Source organism: Eutrigla gurnardus (genome assembly GCF_963514095.1).
Source record: "Eutrigla gurnardus genome assembly, chromosome: 22".
Classification (NCBI taxonomy): domain Eukaryota; kingdom Metazoa; phylum Chordata; class Actinopteri; order Perciformes; family Triglidae; genus Eutrigla; species Eutrigla gurnardus.
In genome coordinates, this window is record NC_139933.1 from 4,172,846 (window position 1) to 4,196,764 (window position 23,919).

The 23,919-nt window shown below is 42.5% G+C and overlaps 4 protein-coding genes across 5 annotated transcripts; 2 read left to right on the forward strand and 2 right to left on the reverse strand.

The window, feature by feature from the left end:
* Nucleotides 1-5,936: 5,936 nt before the first annotated feature.
* eme1 (essential meiotic structure-specific endonuclease 1) lies at nucleotides 5,937-10,605 on the reverse strand. Its single transcript, XM_084040268.1, has 9 exons — nucleotides 10,458-10,605; nucleotides 9,423-10,040; nucleotides 9,146-9,273; nucleotides 8,903-8,992; nucleotides 8,680-8,801; nucleotides 7,930-8,068; nucleotides 7,416-7,531; nucleotides 7,150-7,339; nucleotides 5,937-6,224 (listed from the first exon to the last, which is right to left on the reverse strand). Exons 2-9 carry the CDS (start codon nucleotides 10,012-10,014, stop codon nucleotides 6,048-6,050), a joined length of 1,554 nt encoding a protein of 517 aa, XP_083896394.1. The 5' UTR covers nucleotides 10,015-10,040; nucleotides 10,458-10,605; the 3' UTR covers nucleotides 5,937-6,047.
* Nucleotides 10,606-10,904: 299 nt separating this feature from the next.
* mrpl27 (mitochondrial ribosomal protein L27) lies at nucleotides 10,905-12,478 on the forward strand. 2 transcript variants are annotated; one of them, XM_084039843.1, is made up of 4 exons: nucleotides 10,905-10,966; nucleotides 11,476-11,619; nucleotides 11,695-11,762; nucleotides 11,850-12,478. In XM_084039843.1, exons 1-4 carry the CDS (start codon nucleotides 10,927-10,929, stop codon nucleotides 12,054-12,056), a joined length of 459 nt encoding a protein of 152 aa, XP_083895969.1. In that variant the 5' UTR covers nucleotides 10,905-10,926; the 3' UTR covers nucleotides 12,057-12,478. The 2 variants fall into 2 exon arrangements, with proteins under 2 accessions (XP_083895969.1, XP_083895970.1); XM_084039844.1 differs by having other exon boundaries at nucleotides 10,912-10,965; nucleotides 11,490-11,619.
* A 1,250-nt stretch (nucleotides 12,479-13,728) lies between these two features.
* On the reverse strand, nucleotides 13,729-16,238 carry LOC311032794 (uncharacterized protein). The gene is made up of 5 exons (XM_084039841.1): nucleotides 16,101-16,238; nucleotides 15,131-15,237; nucleotides 14,753-14,848; nucleotides 14,519-14,677; nucleotides 13,729-14,313 (listed from the first exon to the last, which is right to left on the reverse strand). The coding sequence occupies exons 1-5, from the start codon at nucleotides 16,135-16,137 to the stop codon at nucleotides 14,113-14,115; spliced, it is 600 nt and encodes a 199-aa protein (XP_083895967.1). The 5' UTR covers nucleotides 16,138-16,238; the 3' UTR covers nucleotides 13,729-14,112.
* Nucleotides 16,239-16,873: 635 nt separating this feature from the next.
* On the forward strand, nucleotides 16,874-23,340 carry LOC311032841 (ras-related protein Rab-37-like). Its single transcript, XM_084039909.1, has 9 exons — nucleotides 16,874-17,135; nucleotides 19,106-19,216; nucleotides 19,359-19,400; nucleotides 19,530-19,596; nucleotides 19,702-19,754; nucleotides 20,193-20,258; nucleotides 20,568-20,624; nucleotides 20,708-20,784; nucleotides 21,305-23,340. Exons 1-9 carry the CDS (start codon nucleotides 16,986-16,988, stop codon nucleotides 21,408-21,410), a joined length of 729 nt encoding a protein of 242 aa, XP_083896035.1. The 5' UTR covers nucleotides 16,874-16,985; the 3' UTR covers nucleotides 21,411-23,340.
* The last annotated feature ends 579 nt before the right edge of the window (nucleotides 23,341-23,919 follow it).

Sequence of the window (23,919 nt, forward strand, 5' to 3'; positions counted from 1 at the left end):
TAAGGTAATAATTGGGTGTTTTCAGAACAGAAAATGAATAAATGCAGCTTTATTTCAAAGATAATCTTTCGGAGATTGTAGCTTCTAAGGACAGGCTTTACATATTTCTTTCAGCTCCCTCAAATCCAACACATCATGTCTACCACAGGGTATTGATCACAGCAACAGTCTCCAACACCTTTGTGTGGCTCAGTCTACAGTCTGTCCACCTTCCTTTCTTCCCCTCTGCCTTTTTAAACGTCTCCCGGTCCGCCCCGTGAGGAAGACGAAGCTTGTCTTCTTCCTGTTGCGTGTGGTGAATGATTCACGGGGAGAGGACGCCGTCCAGCAGCGCTGCAGCCCAGACGTGGTGCTGCTGCCAGCCGGAGAGAGAGAGAGAGAAAAGGCCTTACACATCACTTCAAGGACCTGTCACTCTCTACATGCCTCCCAAGGACTTCGGGGAGTGAGCCACTTTGTGTCTAAGGAGTGCTGGTGTCTGATTTGAATAGAGCTCTCTATATGACACTCTGTCTGCTGATGGCAAGCCTGCGATCGACGCATAAGAGCCAGTGTGTCGGCCATAAAAGTAACAGAGGGGTGCATCTTTGTGCTCATATCTATTTATTTGTGTGTGTCTGCATGTGTGTGATTAGGGGACTGTGTCTCAGTGAACTCCCCGGGAGTGTTTTCAACTCCTGTATCAAAGGCTATTCCCTACTTGTTTCTGTGGATCACGCAGCCAGGACGGCAGCCGAGTGGAATATTAATACAAAAAAAAAATAATAAGGGAACGGCCCACGGGAGCACCCTAGCCGCTGTCATTACTGTTGTGGGGTTGAATACTGATTGCGGGTGCTGAGGCTGCAGTCGGGCGGGGGTTGAGGTTGTCCGGTTCGATTCTACCACTGGCGTCTTCGGGGGGGGATGCTCACGGCCCCCGAGAGAAGCTCCGTTTGTGTGTGTTTTTTTTTTTGACAAGCTTAAAAAAAAGTTCTATTTCTCCATCGGGGGCTCGACGCTGTGATTTCAACCACAAGCACACGAGTCTGACAGCAGGCTGATGAAGAATGAGGAGGCTTTGGGAGACAGGAGATCAATGAGCATTTCATGGCTGTTTGTAGTTCCCAGTTGTTCAGACAGGACATGTGGTTGCTAATAGATCTGTTCTGCCAATGCTGGGCTTCTCTACATGGCTTCTCTACGTGGCCATCAGGGGGCGACTCCTCTGGTTGTAATAAAGTCTGATTGCATGGAAGTCTATGAGAAAACTTCTCATTGGATGTATTATATCAGTAAACATTGTAAACATGAGTTTATGGTCTCAATCTCTAGTTTCAAGTCTTCTTCAATCCAGCAGTAAATGATGGTCCTCTATGAAGTCCTCTACATAGTCCTCTATATGGTCCTTTATGAAGACCTCTACATAGTCCTCTATGACGTCCTCTACACAGTCCTCTATATGGTCCTTTATGAAGACCTCTACATAGTCCTCTATGACGTCCTCTACACAGTCCTCTATATGGTCCTTTATGAAGACCTCTACATAGTCCTCTATGACGTCCTCTACACAGTCCTCTACACAGTCCTCTATATGGTCCTTTATGAAGACCTCTATATGGTCCTCTATATAGTCCTCTATGAACTCCTCTACTTAGTCCTCTATATGATCTTCTACACAGTCCTCTATATGGTCCTCTATGAAGACCTCTACATAGTCATCTAGTCCGCTATGGTCCTCTACATAGTCCTCTATATGGTCCTTTATGAAGACCTCTACATAGTCCTCTATGACGTCCTCTACACAGTCCTCCATATGGTCCTTTATGAAGACCTCTACATATTCCTCTATGACGTCCTCTACACAGTCCTCTATATGGTCCTTTATGAAGACCTCTACATATTCCTCTATGACGTCCTCTACACAGTCCTCTATATGGTCCTTTATGAAGACCTCTACATAGTCCTCTATGACGTCCTCTACACAGTCCTCCATATGGTCCTTTATGAAGACCTCTACATATTCCTCTATGACGTCCTCTACACAGTCCTCTATATGGTCCTTTATGAAGACCTCTACATAGTCCTCTATGACGTCCTCTACACAGTCCTCTACACAGTCCTCTATATGGTCCTTTATGAAGACCTCTATATGGTCCTCTATATAGTCCTCTATGAACTCCTCTACTTAGTCCTCTATATGATCTTCTACACAGTCCTCTATATGGTCCTCTATGAAGACCTCTACATAGTCATCTAGTCCGCTATGGTCCTCTACATAGTCCTCTATATGGTCCTTTATGAAGACCTCTACATAGTCCTCTATGACGTCCTCCATATGGTCCTTTATGAAGACCTCTACATATTCCTCTATGACGTCCTCTACACAGTCCTCTATATGGTCCTTTATGAAGACCTCTACATAGTCCTCTATGACGTCCTCTACACAGTCCTCTACACAGTCCTCTATATGGTCCTTTATGAAGACCTCTATATGGTCCTCTATATAGTCCTCTATGAACTCCTCTACTTAGTCCTCTATATGGTCCTCTATGAAGACCTCTACATAGTCATCTAGTCCGCTATGGTCCTCTACATAGGCCTCTATATGGTCCTCTACATAGTCCTCTATATGGTCCTCCACATAGTCTACTACTTTATATCTCTCTCAATCAGTGACACATTTATTTTTGTGTCATATAATTTAATTTTACATACATTATATGGCATATACACCACCTATGTGAGGCAGTTTCCATGGCAACTAAGGGAAATATTAATGTTAATGTATACAGTGATATTGTAAACAATGTCGAACAGTTCGGGGAAGACGCTTTCCATTAAGGTTGCTGGATCTGCTCGTGTTCATCAGATCCACCCGTCGCTCCTCTACAGTCCAAATATGGTCACTTCCTTCACTGGTTGCAAAAAGTGCTGAACTTGAGGCTTCAAACCCGTAGTACACGAACCGATTACAATGTTTATTTCTTAAATGGTTCCACCCAGGTGTCATGTTTCCATTACTGCAGATCGGAGCTGAAGATTCATAATTTCCTGCTGAAGACAAAAGCCAGATGTTAGTGGATCTTAATAGGGGCCAATGGGAGATGGGCTTTAGTGCAAGCGTGTTATTTGACTTGCATCTGAGGCTCAATAGAAAAATCCTTGTGGCGTTTTACTTCCATGAGGGATACTTTAGACTAAAGATTAGGAATATAATCCGTATAAATGCCTGAACTGTCAAGCAGCTAAGCTTATGTTTCGGCCTGAGCATGGCAGGGGGAGGGAGTTCATTTATTCAGAAGATGACAAGATAGAGGTTACACACATTTTCCTTTTCAGGTTAGTAGATTCACACATTCACTCGGCAGCCACACAAACAGCCCAATCCCCTCGATAGTCTGGCGTGATATCACACTTCATGATCATGCCTTTCAGTGGGCCAGACGGCGGCCTTGAAGAACCTGTTTCACCTTAATCCGTGCCGACACACTGCAGCCTCCAACATGAGTGAGCCCTTCTTCTGGTCTCTCCGTGATGGAAAAAACTGAGGCACGCTGAGATATTAGACAAGCAACACAGATATAAAACACCAGCTGACACGCCCTTAATTTAGAATTCCTACCAAACTTATCTAAGCCATTTATCAAAATCTTCGCATATTTATCTTTCCCCGTCCTTTAGTTTACAGGATACATTTTCTGCCTGTCTGATAATTTATCCAGCCTCCAAACTCCTGACACATGCTGATATACCTCCCCACCTGACTCTATTCTAAACCAACGGCTTTTCTATGTGGCGCAAGTCTGCCCCCTAGTCACTAAATACCGCCATGACTCACACAGAACAGCTGCATACGTCGAAACATGATTACAGTAAACATGAAGAGGTTCATTTACGCCTTCATCTAATTATTGACTGTCTTCACTTCTCTGCTACATCCATTCACACAGAGCTTTGAAACAGGAAGCTGTTCATGATTCATATGGATAATGTCCGTTTTGAATTACATATTTTGCTCAGTAAACATCTTCAGGGGTTTCTGGGTTGGATTTCAAACCAGCCAAAGCAAGGAAGTGACCCAGGGTGTCCAGGTCCTCAGGGGGGGTTAAAGGTCAGGGTCTCTAGGTCCTCAGGGGTCCAAAAGGCTCCGGGATTAATTGGAAAACGTGTGAAAATATTGTATGCTCTTCTAAAGCTCAATATAAACAAGTCAGGTCATATCGATCATATTGGATCTGTTTTAGGACATATCTTATTTCAGTTTATATTGTACTTTTAAAGTACACAATCCTACATACATTCATAAATCAAGCTACCACAAACAACATACTCATTTCTAACTAAAGCTCCTAATAAATCATCAATTTCATAATTCAGCTGAATTCTGCAAGGACTCTCATTTAAATCCTATTTAGTGTTTTGCTGCATATCCATTTGTCATTAGAATCAACTCCATTGCTTCATGGTTTATTGAACTGATTTGATTTTCTTTATGCATAAGAGACATTTATCTCTGTGTGTTTAACCTCGTGCTGCTGCAGCCTTTATCTGACAGCTTTCAGTTCAGCCTGTAGTCTGAAATGTCACCGGGTCTGACCTGGTGAGATTACCATCGGGACCCGATGTAGTACAAGTGATGTGATATTTACATGATGTGTCATAATACATAGAGAGAGAAGCAACACATATATGTTAGCCCCTGGTGAGAGAATGAAATCCTGCATATGGTGATATCAATTTTAAATGAGGGCACTTCATACACATCATATCCTGGATTTTGTTTGCATTTGATGAAAGAGTTCCTTTAAGAGTCTATTTTTTCAGTGAGCTGTGGTAGAATATATGAATATAATGAATATATAGAGTATGACCATGACTGCTGCTGCCATACGTAAATGCCACGTTTTACATGTGTGCATTAAAAAGAAAAAAAGAATCTGTTTGAAGTGAAAATGTGCTCATCTCGGATAAACGGACAGTGACATGTGAAGCTCCGAAGCACTGCTCTACATCTCTCTCTCCGTTCCTGAGATGAAACCCTTCTTCCGTTTGAGTCGAGGTCAAACAGAGGGGGGGGGAGCCGGAGGGAAATAACTGTGACGGAGGAGGCATTTACACACAACCCCCGTTGGCATCTTGAAGTCTCCTCCACCTCAAAGCAAACAAGAAATGATGGGAAGCCCAGGCTTCTTTTTTTTTTTTCAGTGAAGCCGTGTATCTTTCACTGTAATTGCCAAGTTCTGTGACCTGGACTCAGAGTACCAGGAGAAGGGTTCTCCTCCTCCTGCATGACTAGTCCACATGGACTGAAAGCTACTGAGTCATGTAATGTTACAATAGCTTTGGGGCAATAATGCCAGAACCGATTAGACACAGTCGCCGTACACAGCTGATGTTACGGTAACCTTCTGAACGCTCGCATCTGAAATCGGTCTGATCAACCGAGATGACCAAAAACCACAACTGCACTCTCGTCAAGTCAGATACTTTTGATTTTATTTGGCTTCCGTGCAGAGGTTTCTTGTGACTGATTGCTTTCGGAACCCCCCCAGGCGTTTGAACAAATTGCTTGAAAAAAATATATTTTATTGTAGTGTATTCTAATTTAATTGGGTTTGTATACTGCGTTTTAACAAGCAGACTTTTTAAATAGTGTTTATGTTATTTTTATTGATATTTGTATTCTGGTCCTGTCTGTAGCTGCTTAAACGTTTTTATGATGTTGTTGTTGTTTTTATGGCTAATTGGAGGCGGAAACTCCATAACAAACTAAACCCACACATTTGAGATATTACAACCTCGTTACATTTAAACCTTTCGGCACTCTTCACCTCTTCTTGCTCGGGTTCCTTTTCTTTGCTAATGCAATTTGACCCACTGCATGAAAGCATAAAAGCACAGAAAGTTCAGAGGTTAGCCTGTCGGGACGTTGAGGAGTAGAAGAATGTATCACTTTATTTGTTTTTTAGTAAAATAAAATAAAGAATAACACAAAAAAATAATAATAAAGTATAAAATTCAGAGTCTGCCACAGTCCAACAAAGAGAAACTGATATTTGAAGATGTCAGAGGGTGGAGTCCACAGTCTGGTGAGGATGGCAGGAGTTCATCATGAGGAAGAGGCGTTTGGACAGCTCCGGACCGACGCGCCGGCTCGTGGAGGTGACACCTTCTCCTCTGCGGATCAGGAGGTCAGACAGCAGGGAGATCCTCTCGTGCTCCGTCTTGCACAGATTGTAAGCCTGCAGGCGTATAAATATTTCATATCAACAAAAAGAACAAAAAGTTGTAACATGTTTGCAAACGTGTCTCTGAATATGAAATGTTTCAACCCGGAATGCGGTGCCTTGACGTTAAATCCCTGTAAAGAGTCATTCCCCTGTAGGCTACGATTTGTTTACATCCTGAGGCAATAAGCGGGTGTTACCGGCGGGATGCATTTGTAATAAGAGCCACGCTGTTTTTTGAAAAACACAGTTATGTTTTTAAAAAAGGGGGTAAAGTAATAAATACATAACATTTAATCCACAGAAAAACAGGAAAGGGGAAAAAGGGAAGGATAAGAATTAAAGGGAGGTCAAAGTCAGTTAATACAGGAAGTCACAAATATGTTGTCTGATTGAATTATATGAAGTTCTCTGCAATATTCTAATATAACTTAAACTGATTTGTATTTTTCTGGTGGGCCTTTCTTTTCGGTGTCTAGAATACGTTTTACTGTCGCCCCCATCAATAGCAGTAACTCAAAAAGATGGAGACTCACTGTTCCTCAATCTTTTGTTGCCTTAAAAAGCTGATAGTTTATAGTTGGGATGTACATTTAGTTAATTTTGCTTTAAAAAAAAATAAAGAATAAAAAAACTCCCAAATAGACGTGATATACAGAGTCACTATCCTTTTACTCTGACGCTCTAATGTTTTGATGAAAAATATGTGTAATATCCGAAGCTTGCCAGAATTTGTACCCAATAAACATAAATTAGCAAAAAGACAAAAAGGTGTTAATTCAATCAACATCAAAGATTTGTTGATTGAGAAACTTTAATGATAGTTTAAGAGAAGTGATATGTGATATTCTTGTGAAAATGGAATAATATGACACATAGTTATAACGAGAGAAAGAAAAGCGGTATGCTGTAGTCGGAGTGTAACGATGTGTGGGCGTACCTTCTGGAGCAGCTGTGGCGAGGGATAAGCTGCCAGGATGGCGGAGGCCATGTCTGGACTGACCCGGTTCAGCTGTTGGATCTGTCTCTTCCACACCTGCAGGAGCCCCTTCCCGGCTCGGTCCACCCGCTGCCCCCCCGCCCACTCGCTCTCCAGGTAGAACGAGAAGCCCGTCTTCTCCCTCTCTCGCCTGAAAACACAGAGGAAGGTTGGGAAAAAAGCCGTCTGGACGGTGCAGAAAAGAACCAGAGTTGAGATCAACCCACTTGAAAGGAGCTTCTGCCACCGCTTTGGTTGTCATGGTGATGTGATCTGAGAAGTCCTTCCAGGTCGACAAGAAGCGCACGGAGACATCCGTGTGGAGCTGGAGATGCACCACTGCCTGATGGGATATCGGAGGACAATGCCACTTTTAAGGTGTTCTTATTCAGAATTCAGATATTCAACAGGTTTCATTTATTTTTATATCCCCAAAATACGAGGATTTATTAACAAGATTTATGTGTGGATTAATGGATTAAATTAAACATTTTTAAATGAGGTCCCTTACAAATGATTGGCTTTCTGTTTGGGTACATTTGAAGGGATTTTAAGCCCTAAAACCGCAGACAATCCATTAAATGTACATTTATATCTCAAAAATGCATTCATTTCACATTTATAAAGCTGTAAAATCCCATTTTAAAAAACATGTCATTAGCGATTAATGAATGAATAGGATCCGTTTCATACCGAATCATTGAACAAAGTGTGTTTTTTGGATTCTGAAAACCAACCCACCTCCTCCACTTCAACTCTTGACACCTCAGGTCGCTGCTCCGCTGCACCATTCTTCCTGCTTTTCTTCACTTTCCCTCCCCCTTTCTCCTCCCCCGCGACTGCCTCTCGAAAGCGCTTCTGGCTTTGTGACTTCTGGGATCTGAAGACAAAAAAACAAAAAACAACACTGGGAAGCTCCCTTTGCCCAATTTCCCCCTCTTCACACGTAGCGTTTCCAGCAGAGTGGTGCCAGACGGTGCTGACAGAGTTGGCTGACAGGCTTCTTCATGCAGCAGCGGATGTGTTTAGCTTAGCTTACAAGGAGCTATCTGAGTGCTATTCCTTGTACTTTTTAATATTTTATTGAGTGCTACACTTCTACACTTCCTTTGCCTTCTCCACCCGATCATTCTGCTACAGCCAAACACTGATTAACTGGAGTTCAGCAGCGGAGTCATGGGCTGTATAAAACATCCCATTACTACAGTGCCGGAAGTGACCATATTTGGATCTGATGAGCACGAGCAGCAGAGCGGCAACCGTACTGGATCAAGTTATTGATAAAGAGAAAATGTATTCACAATCTTCACAAATAAATCACCAACGTGAGGTTCTGCTGCTCATTTCAAACTTAATTTGAATTTTGAACTGTTGGAAGGCCAAAACCAAGACGATAAAAGATGTCACATTAGGCTCGCGGGGAATTATTCATTATTTTCTGACATTTCACAGATCAAAGGATGACTTGAAGCCGATGCTCTGCTTCCATACCTGAAGTATTTCTCCAGGTCGACGACCGCCAGGCTGAGGATCTTACTGGGGTGACGCCTCTGCTGCTCCTGGACCCAGGACGTCAGACTCGGACCAGACTCGGACCTGCCATGCCTCTCCTCCTGCATTAGATACACCCACAAAACACCGTCCTGCATAAACAACCACTAAAACAGCAGGTTCATTCATCTCAGGGTCCGCCGCTCCGTGCAGCAGCACCAACCTGAATGTAGCCGTGGATCAGAGTGATGAAGTCATCGACGGTCATGTGCATCACAACGTGGGCCTCTGGTTCACACTCTCCGGCGTCTGGCTGCAGATACACAGACAGCCCTCCATCACTCACAGCTATATTCACTAGAAATGAGCGCTCGTAAAGCCGCTTCTCATTCTCAACCGTGCCCTCATTTGTCAACTTGGCTGTAACGCAGCAAAGGGGAAATAATGTGTGGGCGTGCGTTATCACCTGTGCACAGGGAGCCCTCCTCATCCAGCTGACGCTGCGTGGGAGGGGCTGTTTCTCTATGGCGCAGCTACAGCCCAGATCCTTCACCGCCGCCAGCAGAATCCCGCCTCCTTCCAGCTGTAAGAGAGCTAAGGATGCACAATCGTGTCCACAACAAAGCTGGAATAATGGCCTTCAAAGCACAAGGCAATAAGAACATGGGGCTTTATTTGCACTATAAAATACCCCTCAATAAATGTACATGACTGACTTCAGAGGGATTTGGTTCTCCGAGTACCTGGGTCCACAGCCACCACCATGTGCTTGATACACTCCTCCGGCCTCAAGGCCTTGGCAGCCTCAGCCAGAGCTTTCCTCTCCGCTTTCTGCCTCTCTTGTTCCTGCCTGAGCACCTCCTTGGCCTTCTGCGGTCCCTCCCTGGCCTGCTTCCTCCTCACAGCATCCTCCCTGGAGGTCTGGATCTCCTCCGCTGTCCGCTTGGCACGTTTCCTCTTGGCAGGAGAGGTGTCGGCAGGAGGCAGCTGAGGGAAAGCCGCCGCCGCCGCCGCCTCACCTGGCGAACTTTGCTCAGCATCTTTCCCATTACTGAGGGAGGAGAAGGCTCTAATCGCATTGCCTTGTCTCTGTTTGAGTCTCTGTGCCAAAGGGACATAAGGTGCATCGTCATCAGAATCGCTACTGATCATCAGCACATCAGCTGCTCTTGTATGTGGGTCGGCACTGCCCTTCACTGAGGAGGAGGTGGCTGCCTCTCCTGGATCAGAGCCATCCAAGTGGACCGGGTTCTCTTTCTTTCGACCCGGCTGGAGGAAGTCGAACACAGGAAGCTCCTCATCGGGATCACTGGAGGAGTCGCTGTAGCTGCCCATGTTCAGTTATATCCAAGCAAACGTCACTGGAGATGAGAATTAGCACAGGATCAGCAAGGAGCAGGCTGAGCCGCAGAACCTCATTCAGAAAACTAGTCAATTTGGTTTTGTCAAAATTATTTATTATCTGCCTGATCATAAACTTAAATACACAGTTATTATCGATATTTTACTCAAATCGGCGTACAGATAATCCACCATGCAGAACTTGTTTTCATACAATTGTAGCTTTTATAATCGGCGCAGTCCACCGCTGTGTTATTGAGAATAAGCAGCACCAACTACAGTCAATATTACTATTATTATTATTATAAGATTTACCGACAGGACCAGATAAGCCGATAAGAAATCAATTACTTTTTTTTTAAATGTATCGTTTTTTTAAAAACGATACATTTGAAAGAGACGTTGCGAAAGATTAGCTTGTCGCTTTGCATACTCACTTTCTATGCGATCCAGCACACGGATGTTACTTGTTACTTGAGATGTAGGATGCTAAGCTAAGTACTTGCACTAACTAGGACTAACTTGTTTATTAAGATCAACACACAGCACGGAGTGAAGTTGTGCTTTTTTCTTTTTGCATTTGATTTCCCGGGTTGCAAAGTAATGCTGCATTCACGTGTATACAACCAGCCTAAACTTCCGTTCGCACACAAACATGATATTTGTTCAAATTAACCGTGTACAATATACCTCTGTACTTAAAAATGGCATATTATGAGTCTTATGGATCCAAAATATTGTTTTTAGTAGTGTAGTATTATAAATATATAATTGGCGTTAGATTTTATGAGAATTAGCTACAACTAAGGATGCTTTACCAAGTTTTCTAGGAGAGCCTGAATGCAGCGCGAATATCCGGATGTGACGCATATACGCAAAAGACGCCGGTGAGTGACATCATTCAAGATGGCTGCGCTGGCGTCCTTGATGCTCAAGTCCAGAGCAGGTACCAAATATCTAAAATTACAGGTTTAGATATTCTTAACACGTTTTTAAAAAATGCTCGTGCGAACCGATAAATAGACGAATGTTTTCTCGGCAACTCGTTGAATATCTGTTAACATTTGTACAACGTTTAATTTGTGTTACGTGCTAACTTAGCTAGCTTGCTGGGCTAGCTTTTCTATCTGCAAAGTAGCACTAAATGTCATGGACACCTAACATGATATTGTTCTTCCTAAATCATCTTTTTTGTAATTATTTAATCTAAATTATAAGTTATAGGAAGTGATTGAGTATTTTTTGTAATGATTTAAGGCTTATCAATATGATATTGTATAGGAAATGATTGAGTATGGTCAGTTTGATACACGTGACGCACCAACTCAAGGTGGTAATATATTTAAAAGTCTTTATGGGGTGAAAGTGTCGAACGTGGATGACGTCATGGTTACTACGCCCACTTATATACAATCTGTGGGTATAACATGAATGTCTTTGTGCTGCTGGTCCCAGGTCTGCTGGTACCTGGTCTGCTGGTACCTGGCCAGACCTCTCTGCTGGACTCTGTGAGGTTTGCGTCTAAGAAGGCTGGAGGCAGCAGTAAGAACGTGGGCGGGAAAAGCCCCGGTCGAAGATACGGCTTCAAGAAACAGGATGGTAAGGATATTATTATTAATGATGACAAGGAAAGGAGTTAATGCGGTCTGACATGTCTTTTCATTTGGTCCCAAGGTAATTTTGTCCATGCCGGGAACATCCTGGCAACACAGAGGCAGTTGAGGTATCACCCAGGAGCACATGTGAGTCTCTTCCTCTGTCTCCGATCATCTTCCTCTGATGGAGGGCGAAACATGCACATTCTCATTGTGGCTCTTCCCGTCCCGCAGGTGGGGGTGGGAACCAACAAGACGCTCTTCGCTTTGGAGGACGGCTACGTCAGGTTCACCAAGGAGGTTTACGTGCCACCGCCACGCAGCCCCGAGGCCACTCAGGTCATCACCAAGCTGCCGAAAGGATCTGTGCTCTACAAGACCTTCATCAACGTCCTGCCAGTCAAACAGGAGGGTAAGTTTAAACTGGTGGACATGGTCTGAAAGTGACCGCACTGGACTGGGACCTGGTTTCCCAGGTGTTCTTGCGGCGGCCAAGAAGGATTTGTTTTGATGGACATTTCTGGAGATCTCCGTGAACAGCAGGTCTTCAGCCAGAGAGGAGTCAGTGGAAACCTGCAGGACTTTTCCTCATCTTCCTCTCTGAGATCTGTGTCCCACATGAGGCAGAAGTTACACTCGTATGGATGAAAAAACATTTCCTTGAAGGATCTGACTGATTTCATGGTATTGGGGTCAGCAAGGGGCCAACATAACGTAGTGTTTCCTCTATTTAATAATAATATCACCCTAATAATGCGTCATTCATTAGTCATTGTTCACCCTGGACTTGAATGACCTGAGGTGCCACTGCTGTAATACTATAAGTATGCATTTACTGGATTAAAGTTTTATATGTAAAAGGCTTTATATTTAATGACTCAATTTGAAAAAGTATTTTCCAGACAGAGAAAGTTAGCGACATGCTGCATTTTTCTCTACTGAGTTTCCCTTGTTTCATGAGTGGTTGTTATGGTTACTTGGTTTTTCAGGGCCAATTTACCACTTTGAACAGTAAATTACACGATCGATGTGTGCTGTTCAAGCAGTGAAAACTTAACTTAAGTAGTAGTTTGTACTTAAAGCTCACAAATGAACGGGTTTCAAATACTGTGGCTGTTTTTTGTTGCTCGACACAAAGGCAGCCCGTTTTTAGGTTCATTCTAGGTCTTGGAGATTCAGCTTTTTAGTCGGGGAATCTGACATTTGATTTAGAGTGGAAACCCTGGTTAAAGTTATTTTTATCCATATTTTTCTCTTTTTTAACTTTGAATGTTGCATTTTTATACACATAGATTTAATGTTGGAAAGCGGGACTGAAGTTGCTGTATGGAAAATAAATTGTAGGAACGATGCAATACTAAACCCAACCACTAGATGTCACACGATCACTAGATTTACTAGTATTGGTGTCCACATTGACATTGCCAGTCTATTTCTGCATATATTGTCGTAACAAAAAAAGAAATAATCTTTAGAATGATACCTCCTCAGATTTAAGATGACTCAGCTTTAATCGGGCTCCGGTCTTCATATGATAATCCCTGTGAAGTTGAGTTGTGAAAGGTACGAGCTTATCAGCCAGTCAGCATTACTTTGAAAGGGCTTTCAGCAGGAATTAGCAGATAAACTGGAACGGTTGGACTTGAGAGGCGTGTGGTATGCAGGGGAGTGTGGGTAACGCTTGGTACGCCGTATGGGAGTTGGAACCGTCCAAGCACGATGAGTGATGGATGTGAGGAGTTTCGGCCCTGGCATGAATATCTGAATATTTCCATAAACCACAAGTTAAAGTGTGTCTGCTTCCACTGTTGTTGTTGTAGCTCTTCATCGGGAACAAATGAAGTTACTGGCAGTTGTGTGAGTTAGCTGCATTCTTGGTCCTGGTCCCAGTCGGAGCGGGTCATCCTCGGTGTGATACACAAACAACAAAGGTCTAGATCTTGTGGTTAGTGTTTGATCTGGGTTAAAGAGTAACTGTGCGGTCGTACTTCACCTCTCAAACTCTAATGGTGAGGAGTGCAGGTCAAACACAGTTACTCTTTAAGCAATGCTCGGTCCTCTCAAAAGAGAGTTTTTATTGCAGTCAGGTAATATGTGTAGAAATATCTGGAGTTTTGGATTGATTAGCATGAAACATTCATGGTCCTCAAACCTAAAAACATTTAATTATCACGCGTGTCGGTGGACAGCTTCATCATCCTGTGATGATCTACATGTTTCTCCGCTCTTATGAGAGTAAAAGTTCAGGATTTAATTGGTATGAAATCTGTTCAATTCAAAGACGTTGAATAAAACGCTCGAGAACAAAACACACAGTGTGCCAGGCGGGTCATTGTCACCCTCAGGGCAAGTCATTATCATGAGAATACCCCCCGAGCAGAATCACACAGATCTATCAAAAGCTCTGCCTCAAAGCCCGAACTTCCCGAAACTCTCCTTTTGTCCCCGATGACGTCTTCCAACTCGTCGTCATGCTGTGACCTGGCAACCGGCTCCGTCAGATAGAAGGGAAGCTGGAGGTCTGTGCCGGGCAGCGGGATGAAGACGGTCCCTGGGGGGCTGCGGGTGCCGGACTGGGGCGGAGTGTGTCTTCACTGAGGTTTGAGTTGGAGACCGACAGGTGAAGGTCCAGGGAGTGCAGAGTTACAGGTGAAATCTCAAGGGACTGGCGAAGGGTTTCTTCATACGTTGGTGGAGGCTAGAACAGAATGTGAAAAAGGAAATTATGTAATATATATAAAAATATACTTTGAATGTGATTTTAGATGAAGATTTTACAGAGAACTGTTGTATAATAACTCCCATGGCTCTGGAGAAATGTACGATATAGGGGGTCTCTATAAGCCTTGGGGTCATTGGCCTGGAAACGTTCCTCTGTCCTGCAAGACCAAAGAGAACCTCACCTCATGGCAGCCGCTGAGGCCGAAGCGCTGCGAGATCATTCTGTGGATTTGTCTCTGGCGGTCCTTCTTCCGAACGCTCTCGTAGGAAGGAAGCCTCGGCTGAGCCCCGCTCAGGTGGTAGTCGCTCGGCTTCCCTGTTATAAACAGCCTCCCGGGCAGCTGAGATTACATGAACACAATCTGACGTGAAACTTCCTGCGGATGCAATTTAACGTTTTTTTGTACGATAGTTACCTGTGGGCCGATAGCTGCCTGGTTCATGGCAGCCCTGTGCTCATAATGGGGGATGCCAATCAAAGAGTGCCTGCTGTGGTAATGAAAAGGATTATCCTGTGAAAAGAAATCATCAGGAAGTGGTTACATATATACATATACAGATAAAAGTTAGTCTACATGATATTATTGCTGATGTTCATTTATACAGTACACTGTAATGTTGAATCTATGTTTTAATAGAGTATCAAGGAGAGTGTGAAGAGGATGTGAACAGTAGGGAATAAAACATTTATATCACTCTATAGCACCTAGAGAGGATCTCATAATCTGGTCTAAAGGGGTCTCGTGTGTTAACTCTTGATGACCCGTTACTCGGACCGAAGTCTGAAGACTTACGGTGTCGAGTTCTGTCCCGTCGAGTCTGAATCTGCAGCAGAGAGGATCTTTTCTGCACACGACCACCACCAGCATCAGGATCATTAAACAGAACGCTCCACAGGACACTGAGGAGCAGCACAGCGTTAGCTGACACGTGGACTGGATCGTTTTTATGAAGACAGATATTAATGCATGTCTCTCCATGCCCTTCATTCTGCACAAAACATACGTTTGTGAAGTCTAATTTGTGTTTATGTCTAAAAAAACAGCTGCCCGGTTGCTCAACACCTTCACTGGCTCCCAATACAACATCGCATTCACTCCAACATCCTGCTCATCACCTGCTATATAAGTCTGATGACTTATTATGTATTATTAAAAACATAAACACCACTACAACATTATCTGGAAAAGATTAAATTCAAAGTCTGTTTCATTGAATGAGTAAAAAGATCAGTTGACAGAAATGTCATGTGACACATTTAAGTTTTTGTCAGGTTGATTTCAGCCATTTCATTCAATATCAAATTAATTAATTAATAAACACAAGAAAACACAAATAAAAAAATATGCCTATTAAATAAATAAATATTAAATAAATATTTAAATTAATACAAAATAAATGCATATGTACAAATATAGTCAATTTAGTTCAATAAATACATATATTTATTTATGTTTATATATTTGAGTGGTTTTAATTGAATTAAATTGCATTCCATAACGTTACTGTTGCAAGAGGTGCATTCACACTGTACATACTGACGTCATATTTCATACAAATCATTATATTTTCACGACATAGACTTCTTTAGTGGACATAGTTTATCAGCCTGGATTATTACTCGTGTAATGATCAATAACAAAGTAACCACAACTTGTAATGGTGGTCGACACACACAACAAGTGATCAGCTAATTAGAGCGACCCTGACTTTATCAATAATGCAGCTAAACGCGCGTTAACGAGGCGGTTGAAATACACAGACCTGAGGCCACGATGATAGTCAGCAGCTCTGGAGCCATCACAGGAATCTGTGGAGGACAAACAGACCTGAGATCCGCGTGTGAACACGTTCAAACAAACCGCACCGAGGCGGAGTCGTTGGCTTTTTCCCTGAACTGTTGGAAACTCACACACACACACACACACGCACACACACACACACACACACACACACACACACACACACACACACAGATCCCGGGATCATTAAGCGCAGCGGGTAAATATTAACTGCATGTAGAGGGAAGAACCGAGAAGAGACCCTCCAACTCGAAAAGCGACTTTTGTGCAGCCTCTAGTGGATGCGCGCAGTACTGCACTTTTAGAAAATGATTTTAACTCCTCCAAATAGTTTTTAAAAATATATATATATATTTTTTTCCAACACACATATTTAACGATAAGAAATGTGTACTGTTCAGTCTCAGGCAACTTTACCAACATTCTTCTTCATCACAATCTGATTTCTATCATCAGGATTTGGAAAATTCATCACCATCCACTTATTATTATTATATATATTTTTAATCGCGATAAAAAAAAATCCTATATCGTCTGATCCCGAGGCCACAGGTCGGTACTTGAATGCAACCTCGTCCTCACACATCCTCCCCACTCTCCTCAGCATCTTCCTCCCAACTTCCCATCGTTTCCATCCTCTCCTCCCCCACCCCTCTTCCGTGTTGATGGCGTGACGTTGGACGAGCGATCACGACGTGCCTTTTTAAAATGTTAAGTGCTGTAGGCAGAAGCCCACAGACAGTGATTCACGTCACGGGAGGAGCCTGAGGGGGGACGCTGCGTGGGGAGCATCGTCTTCTTCGCGGGGACAGACGGAGTCGCGTATTTTGTCTCCTCCGGCGTCAGGATGGAGCGGATGGAGTCCATGGAGCCGATCTCGGCGCACTACACCACCGCTTACCCGGAAATCCACCCCGATAGCGGCTACGAGTCCAGAGAGACCACAGAGGCGAAGACGCCACCGGCTCCGACGTATGATGAGGAACTCGTGCACAAGGTATGGCGATGTGTTACGAGCTCTGTGTTAAACTTAACCAAACTGCTGTAGCTACGTCCCTCCTCTCTTTGTCCCCTATTATCCATCCGTTTATTTAGGAAATGCCCTGAAACCAGCCGTGCTGGACAGGTCTATGCGCTCTCCATGGTGCTGATCTGCACCTGACTGCTTCACGCGGTCGTTTTCCTGTTAAAACATGCCATGCATTTTATTTTACTACAATAATAATATGAATGGTATGTTGCTTATGCAAGACACTCAATTCACTTGAATAACACAAACAAAGCAAATACAAATAATAACTTCGTAAAAGTGAACACACTTGGTATACTGATGACTATCTGTCTGCAAGTACACTCAAGTATACTACAATTTAATATACTTATTGTGTAATTATCACTGTTTTTATTGTGTTAGTTTTGTCTCCACTTTGTTAATATAATATCCATCCTTTATTTTAATGAAATGTAGGAAGAGTGCTCAACATTAGCATACATAGAGCCCAGACTTCCAGTTCAGCATCTGACCTCTGACCTCACTGTAGATGGAAGAAAGAGAAAGCAGAAACTCCCTTCGGGCTTCAGTTAAATGTCACGTTATATAATGAAGCTGTATCTCAGGAACAGCCAGAGTCACTGTGAGAAATCTACAGAAGGATTTTCTAAAGATTGACTTTCTGTCATTAGCGTGAGTTCACTGGGAACCGAGTTTTCCCAAAGGATGCTGGTCCGACGAGACGTGAACCGGTTTGACCATCTGCTTGTAATTGCCCTGGAAGCAGTGTGTGTGTGTGTGTGTGTGTGTGTGTGTGCAAATACAAGCAATACAAGCTGGTTCCCCTAAACTTTATTACAATCAACCTCCGTTGCCGCGGAAACAGCCTCCTACCCCTCCCCCCACCACCACCGCCACAAACACACTCATCCTCGTCACATAATACATGCGTAATTCTCCAAGTATGGTTGCTTTCCTCCGCCGTTCTTCTCCAAACACACACACACACACACACACACACACACACACTCACACAAACAAACACACACACACACACACACACACACACACATGCATGCAGGCATCATATTACATGCTTTCAGTCAGCAGGAAGCATTAAGACACACGAGGATCACAGGATGTAATAAAATGGATTTTGTTTGGTGTTGTGCTTCATACATTTGCTTCTGCACATATGCTCCTAAGAATCAGAATCACAAAGGAGTTTATTGACATCCATCCCAACCAAGACCACTTCTGGTTTTGTGCCTAAATATATAAGCAGTGGTTGAGAGATGACAGGAAATGACGGTGAGACGGGGAATGAAATGATGCAGGAAAAGGTCCTTGGTTAGGATGGATATCAGGATTGGAAAAGAAAAGTTTGCACTGAAGAAAACGTCATTTTGTTTCCCCACAATCAACCAATATTGATGTTCATCTTTGGTATTAGGGTTGAACAGTTATGACACGATGCCTCAAAACAAAAATCCAGACATAAAAGATACTCAGGCTGCATTTTCTTTTGCATTGAAACGTCCAAACCATTTCTTGGGAAGACAGAACAGCTTGGCTGTCTCTTTACTGTATCCGTCACAGTTGGAGGGCACCAATGTGTGTGTGTGTGTGTGTGTGTGTGTGTGTGTGTGTGTGTACCTCAGCATGACTTTTTTCTCCTAGAAGCTGAAGTATTGACTGCTGGCCGTGGTGACTAAGTCGGATGCTTCTGAATGCTGCCTTCCATTATTGTCGTTTGTCTTGAAGGTTATCTCCTCCAGCTTCTGACTCACACAGTAACAACCATTCACTGCCAAGCTCTTGTTAAAGATAATATTGTTTGTGCTGACTCGGAAGCTGGAATGGCCACCGCGTGACGCAAGGCGGTGACTCACAACAGCCCCAAATAACAAAACGGTTTGCAAAGGTCCGGCCAGAAAGGCGAGATTCAAGGCTGATTCCGGTGCGTTTCTCTGCAGACGATCCTGGTCGGGGACAGCGGAGTGGGGAAGACTTCTCTGTTGGTGCAGTTCGACCAGGGAAAGTTCATCCCCGGCTCCTTCTCTGCTACCGTGGGCATTGGATTCACGGTACGTGTGTGTGTGTGTGTGTGTGTGTGTGTGTGTGTGTGTGTGTGTGTGTGTGTGTGTGTGTGTGTGTGTGTGTGTGTGAATCTGTGTGACCGGTGCCCATTCTAACATCAATTCGATTCTCCTTCTGCTTCCCCTCCAGAATAAAGTGGTGACTGTTGACGATGTAAAGGTCAAACTACAGGTCAGTAAGTGAATCAGTCCCAGTGCTTCCACAATAGAAGCCTATTTCTGGAGCACAGGCGGGTTTCCTCTTGGGCAGCCGATAAATGAGAGTTAGCCAAGTGGAAACTGGCCATTTTTTCTGTTTCAGATTTGGGACACAGCGGGACAGGAGAGGTTCAGGAGCGTGACGCATGCATATTATCGAGACGCACACGGTGAGAACGATATCGAATCTACAGCTCAGCTCTACTTTCAGCCACAAACGTCACAGCTCTAGAGACGGGGCGGCAATATAACCCTTTTTTTTATTTTCTTCAAAGCTCTGCTGCTCCTGTACGACATCACCAGCAAAACCTCCTTTGACAACATTAGGGTAAGTCTGGGATATGTCTATCGCCTGGAAGAATCAGGGAATGAATATCGTCACATTAGTGAATTGAAAAAGATGGCTGGTTCACGATCATGGTAGAGAAGTAAAAAAAATAGGGCCTGATTTAAAAAAATACAGGATACAATATAATAAAATCCTTTAATCATGATTTATGATCATCTTATGGAAGATTATTTGATTGTGTTTCACTTAAAAATAAGATCTTATCTGTGACGTAATAAAGAAATATTTGTTTCTTAACAAACTGCAAATTGATTCCAGGATGTTTTAGAGCCATTTTAAGAGTTTGAAGCATATTTTGATGATGATCAGGATAATATTATCTATTATTTTTGTCACGATAATCATCACATAAATTAAGTATGTGTGTTATCTGGGCTGTCTGTGTCCGTCTGTGTCCGTCTGTCCCTCTCGTTCCAGGCCTGGTTAACAGAGATCCATGAGTATGCACACAGCGATGTAGTCATCATGTTGCTGGGCAACAAGGTGAGCAGAGGTGACTGTTTGAGAAAGCTCGGCAAGTGAAGGAAAAAGTCTGGAGTCTAGTAGTAGATTATATAAAACATATTTCACAGGAGTTGGTGGAGATCAGATGTGAACTAGATGGAGGATTAATATTGGACTTTTTATCAGATGGACAAAAAAGAAGAGATCACAACTTTAAAGCCATTTCTCTCCAAAAACAAAAATAATATTAATATCTAAGAGGGAATATCTAAGAGGGAAGCTGGAAAGCGTGTTTGTCTTGAATGTGACGTCCTATTCTACCCACACTGCACTGCTTCTCTCTGTCAGGCCGACGTGAGCAGCGACAGAGCCATCAGGAGAGACGAAGGAGAGAGGCTGGCCAGAGTGAGTACATCCTCCACCGCTATACGACACACAAGTGATGACATAACCTCTTCATGGCTCTCTGCTCCTCTTCCTTCCTTCAGGAGTATTCAGTTCCTTTCATGGAGACGAGCGCCAAGACGGGAGTCAACGTAGAGCTGGCCTTCACCGCCATCTCCAAGTATGACCTCACAGCCTTTTAACATGACTAAAGAAGAAATAAAACGTACTCCTCTACAACATGCATCTTATGTTGACACCATATTCTACTAGTGTTGAAATAATGCCATAGTTAATACATGTAATAACTCATTGCTTCTTCCAGAAAATTTGAATTCCTATCAGGAAAAAAATAATTTAAGATTCTCTATATTACAAAAACCCATTAGTGTGTCCATTGTATATAATATACTCCAACATTTCTTAAAATATTCATAACTTGCACCTGTAGATATTTAAGACCCTATTTTGATTCTTAGATTTTTTTTTATTGGTTTATATGAAATAAAGTACATAAAAATGTGTCATATGTGACAATTTAATAAGAATAAAGTATTAATATAAAGACATTTGATTCATACAATTGTTTAAATTAACACTGGAGTAGATTAATGTCACCAGTTTAATAATAAACCAAAATCTCTACAGATATAAATAATAGTGACAGCACCAATGTTCTAAACTGTGCTTCTGCTCTTCAGGGAACTGAAGCACCGAGCCGTCCAACATCCCAGTGAACCCAAGTTCCAGATTCATGAATACATCGAAGCGCAGAAGGAGAAGTCGGGCTGCTGCAGCTACTTTTAGACGTCCTCCTCCTCCAGCGCTCCTCTAGTGGGAGGAGGTCCGCTGAACTCAGTAATATGATGCTGCCATTCATTCAAGACTAAAAGCCAAAAGGAGAAACTAAGCTATGGACTCTTTACCCAGCAACTATTTGTTTCTTTTGTTGTAGGATGAAAACATCCAAACCATTCATGTGTGTTAGTGTGTTGGGACGTGGTTAGCCTCCGTTAGCCTGAATGCTAGCCTGGTTCTGGCCACAGTTTAAAAATACATAAAGTCTAGCTGTTGTTTGGAAAGTTATGTTTTTAAACATGTCTGGACCAGATTTAATGGAAATCCATCCAATAGTTTCAGTGAAAGACAGAAACATTTCTACCACATGGTGGCACTAGAGCAAAATTAGGGAACTACCCAAATGGATTTCCCCCTCCTGTGAATGCTTTTTCATTGTAATCCATCCAGTTGTTGAGCTGTTGTAGTCATGGCAACAGTTACCCTCATGTATGCTCAGTCTAACCACATCCTGAGCTTCTTACATCCACAGACATGAGATTAGTCTTATCCACTCATTCTATCATTTCCTGCTTCTTTGAACATTTTTTGTTGGCAGACATAAATCCCACACATGATAAATAGTTGTTCTACCTTTTCATTTACTAATAAATCATTGCAGATGAAGTACAGGGATGTCACACAAGTGGAAAAAACTTTAAAAAACGACATACATCCACACCCCATTGGCATGAACCAGAAGAGCACAAAGTCTCAAGGCAGATTTAGTTTGGAATCCTCTTTGAAAAAACTCAATATGGCTACAACTCTGTGTCAAGCTATCCAGACCGAGGCCTACACTGTTTCCTGGATGCAATTCAAAGCGGACTCATGTCTGTGCATGACATACAGTCAAACTGCTCTTTTCTTTCTTGGTTGGCTACATTTGAACGCTTGCTGACTCAGCAGAAGAAGCTCAGGGACACCCGAGGTAACGCTGATGTGCTCGGAGCGCCTGCAGAATCGTTTGAGCCACCTGAAATGTGTCCATGGAGGAGGAACACTACAGGAGCTCCTTGATAACGACCTGCAGATTGATTTCCAACGACATCGATGTATATTTTTTTATTTTTGCTGTATGGCTTTTAAAGCTCAGTTGCATGTTTGCTGGACTGCATGTACCAAATCTGTGTGCATCGCCTCCAGAACTCTGTTTATATTTGTATCAAGTCTTGTTAATATATATAATAAGCATTCCTCTTCAGATTTTAACTCAACACTCAGGGTTAAATTTTGTTTTGAACAAAGACATCGAGAATATTAGTCCACATCAACGTGTGAAAGCTGCATTAATGGATTAAAATAGCAAAATATTTTATGGCCTCGGAAAGTCGCCCAAAGTTGCCTATTTACAGCATACAGTCTCTGTTTATGGCCACGCCATGAATGTAAGTCTACTCTCCTTTTTGCTCTGTTTTGGTTTCCACCAGTTCCTGTGAAAGAGTCTGTCTGCCATCTCTTCCTGGGCAGCTACCGTACGGTCGTTTTAGTAGAATTCTCAGTTTCAGACGAGAAACAATTACATAAAGGATGCAAAAAAATTCTCCATTTGACACTAAAGGCCATAACTTTTACATTTGAATATTGCATTGTAATATTACATCATACAAAAACCATTCATTAGTGCAGCTTTGAGGAACTAATGATGTCAGAACAGCGGCTGCATGTTCAGGTTTTACAGTGAGGAGCAAGTTTATGAGCTTCTGTTTGAATGCAACTCTCTAAATATTTCATATTTGTCAACAACTGTATGGATGCTCAGGTCTGACACAGTTTATATTCTGAAATGATTCTGTGCCTTCATACCTTGAACACGTTGAACAGTTGTTTGTTGTCGGTCCCCGCAGCCAAACGTTGTCTCTGATGTGTTTGTATGCTGTCAGAAATAAACTATTTTTAAGTGGGAACACTTTATATGACCACCGTCTGCCACCCACCAACGTGGTTGTTAACCATAGCCACAATGGTGTGTGTGTGTGTGTGTGTGTGTGAGAGAGAGAGAGAGAGAGAGAGAGAGAGTGAGAGAGACCAGTGATATATTAACCAAGAAATGTACTCTCATCTCGAAATATATTCAAATATACTGTATAGTAATTTTTGAATATATTTGAATATATTGAAAGTATACAAACATCATACTTTTTCATAGTAACATTTTCAACTACTTAAAAGTCATTATAGCACATTAGTAGCCCAAAATATTGTTTTTAGTCATGATTCTTGAAAGAATATTGTCGATATTGATGTTTACCTATTTTATTTGTTCAATTATTTATGTTTTGTTTTTATTGTGTTTTTTCCTTGCATTTGTCTACAAGATGCTATAAAAGTCGATTTCCAATATTTTTGCCAGGAAAAACTTATTTTTATTTATATTTATTAATTTAGCATAGGTAAACCAAGGCTACCTAGGCAAATGACGTGTAAAATATATTGGTATCCAACTTTAAAAATACATTCTTTGTCTTCTTCAATCGGA

What these genes read in the sequence shown, in the direction of transcription:
- LOC311032841 (XM_084039909.1), top strand. Translation starts at nt 16,986, where the DNA reads ATGGAGCGGATGGAGTCCATGGAGCCGATCTCGGCGCACTACACCACC. An exon ending in ATGAGGAACTCGTGCACAAG is followed by an intron (nt 17,136 to 19,105) that starts GTATGGCGATGT and finishes GTTTCTCTGCAG; the next exon opens with ACGATCCTGGTCGGGGACAG. An exon ending in CCTCCTTTGACAACATTAGG is followed by an intron (nt 19,755 to 20,192) that starts GTAAGTCTGGGA and finishes CTCTCGTTCCAG; the next exon opens with GCCTGGTTAACAGAGATCCA.
- LOC311032794 (XM_084039841.1), bottom strand. Translation starts at nt 16,137, where the DNA reads ATGGCTCCAGAGCTGCTGACTATCATCGTGGCCTCAG. An exon ending in ACGGGACAGAACTCGACACC is followed by an intron (nt 14,849 to 15,130) that starts GTAAGTCTTCAG and finishes TTCTTTTCACAG; the next exon opens with GATAATCCTTTTCATTACCA. An exon ending in AGGCAGCTATCGGCCCACAG is followed by an intron (nt 14,678 to 14,752) that starts GTAACTATCGTA and finishes ATGTAATCTCAG; the next exon opens with CTGCCCGGGAGGCTGTTTAT.
- eme1 (XM_084040268.1), bottom strand. Translation starts at nt 10,014, where the DNA reads ATGGGCAGCTACAGCGACTCCTCCAGTGATCCCGATGAGGAGCTTCCT. An exon ending in CAAGAGTTGAAGTGGAGGAG is followed by an intron (nt 7,532 to 7,929) that starts GTGGGTTGGTTT and finishes ATATCCCATCAG; the next exon opens with GCAGTGGTGCATCTCCAGCT. An exon ending in GTGGCAGAAGCTCCTTTCAA is followed by an intron (nt 7,340 to 7,415) that starts GTGGGTTGATCT and finishes CTGTGTTTTCAG; the next exon opens with GCGAGAGAGGGAGAAGACGG.
- mrpl27 (XM_084039843.1), top strand. Translation starts at nt 10,927, where the DNA reads ATGGCTGCGCTGGCGTCCTTGATGCTCAAGTCCAGAGCAG. An exon ending in GATGCTCAAGTCCAGAGCAG is followed by an intron (nt 10,967 to 11,475) that starts GTACCAAATATC and finishes TGCTGGTCCCAG; the next exon opens with GTCTGCTGGTACCTGGTCTG. An exon ending in GGTATCACCCAGGAGCACAT is followed by an intron (nt 11,763 to 11,849) that starts GTGAGTCTCTTC and finishes CCCGTCCCGCAG; the next exon opens with GTGGGGGTGGGAACCAACAA.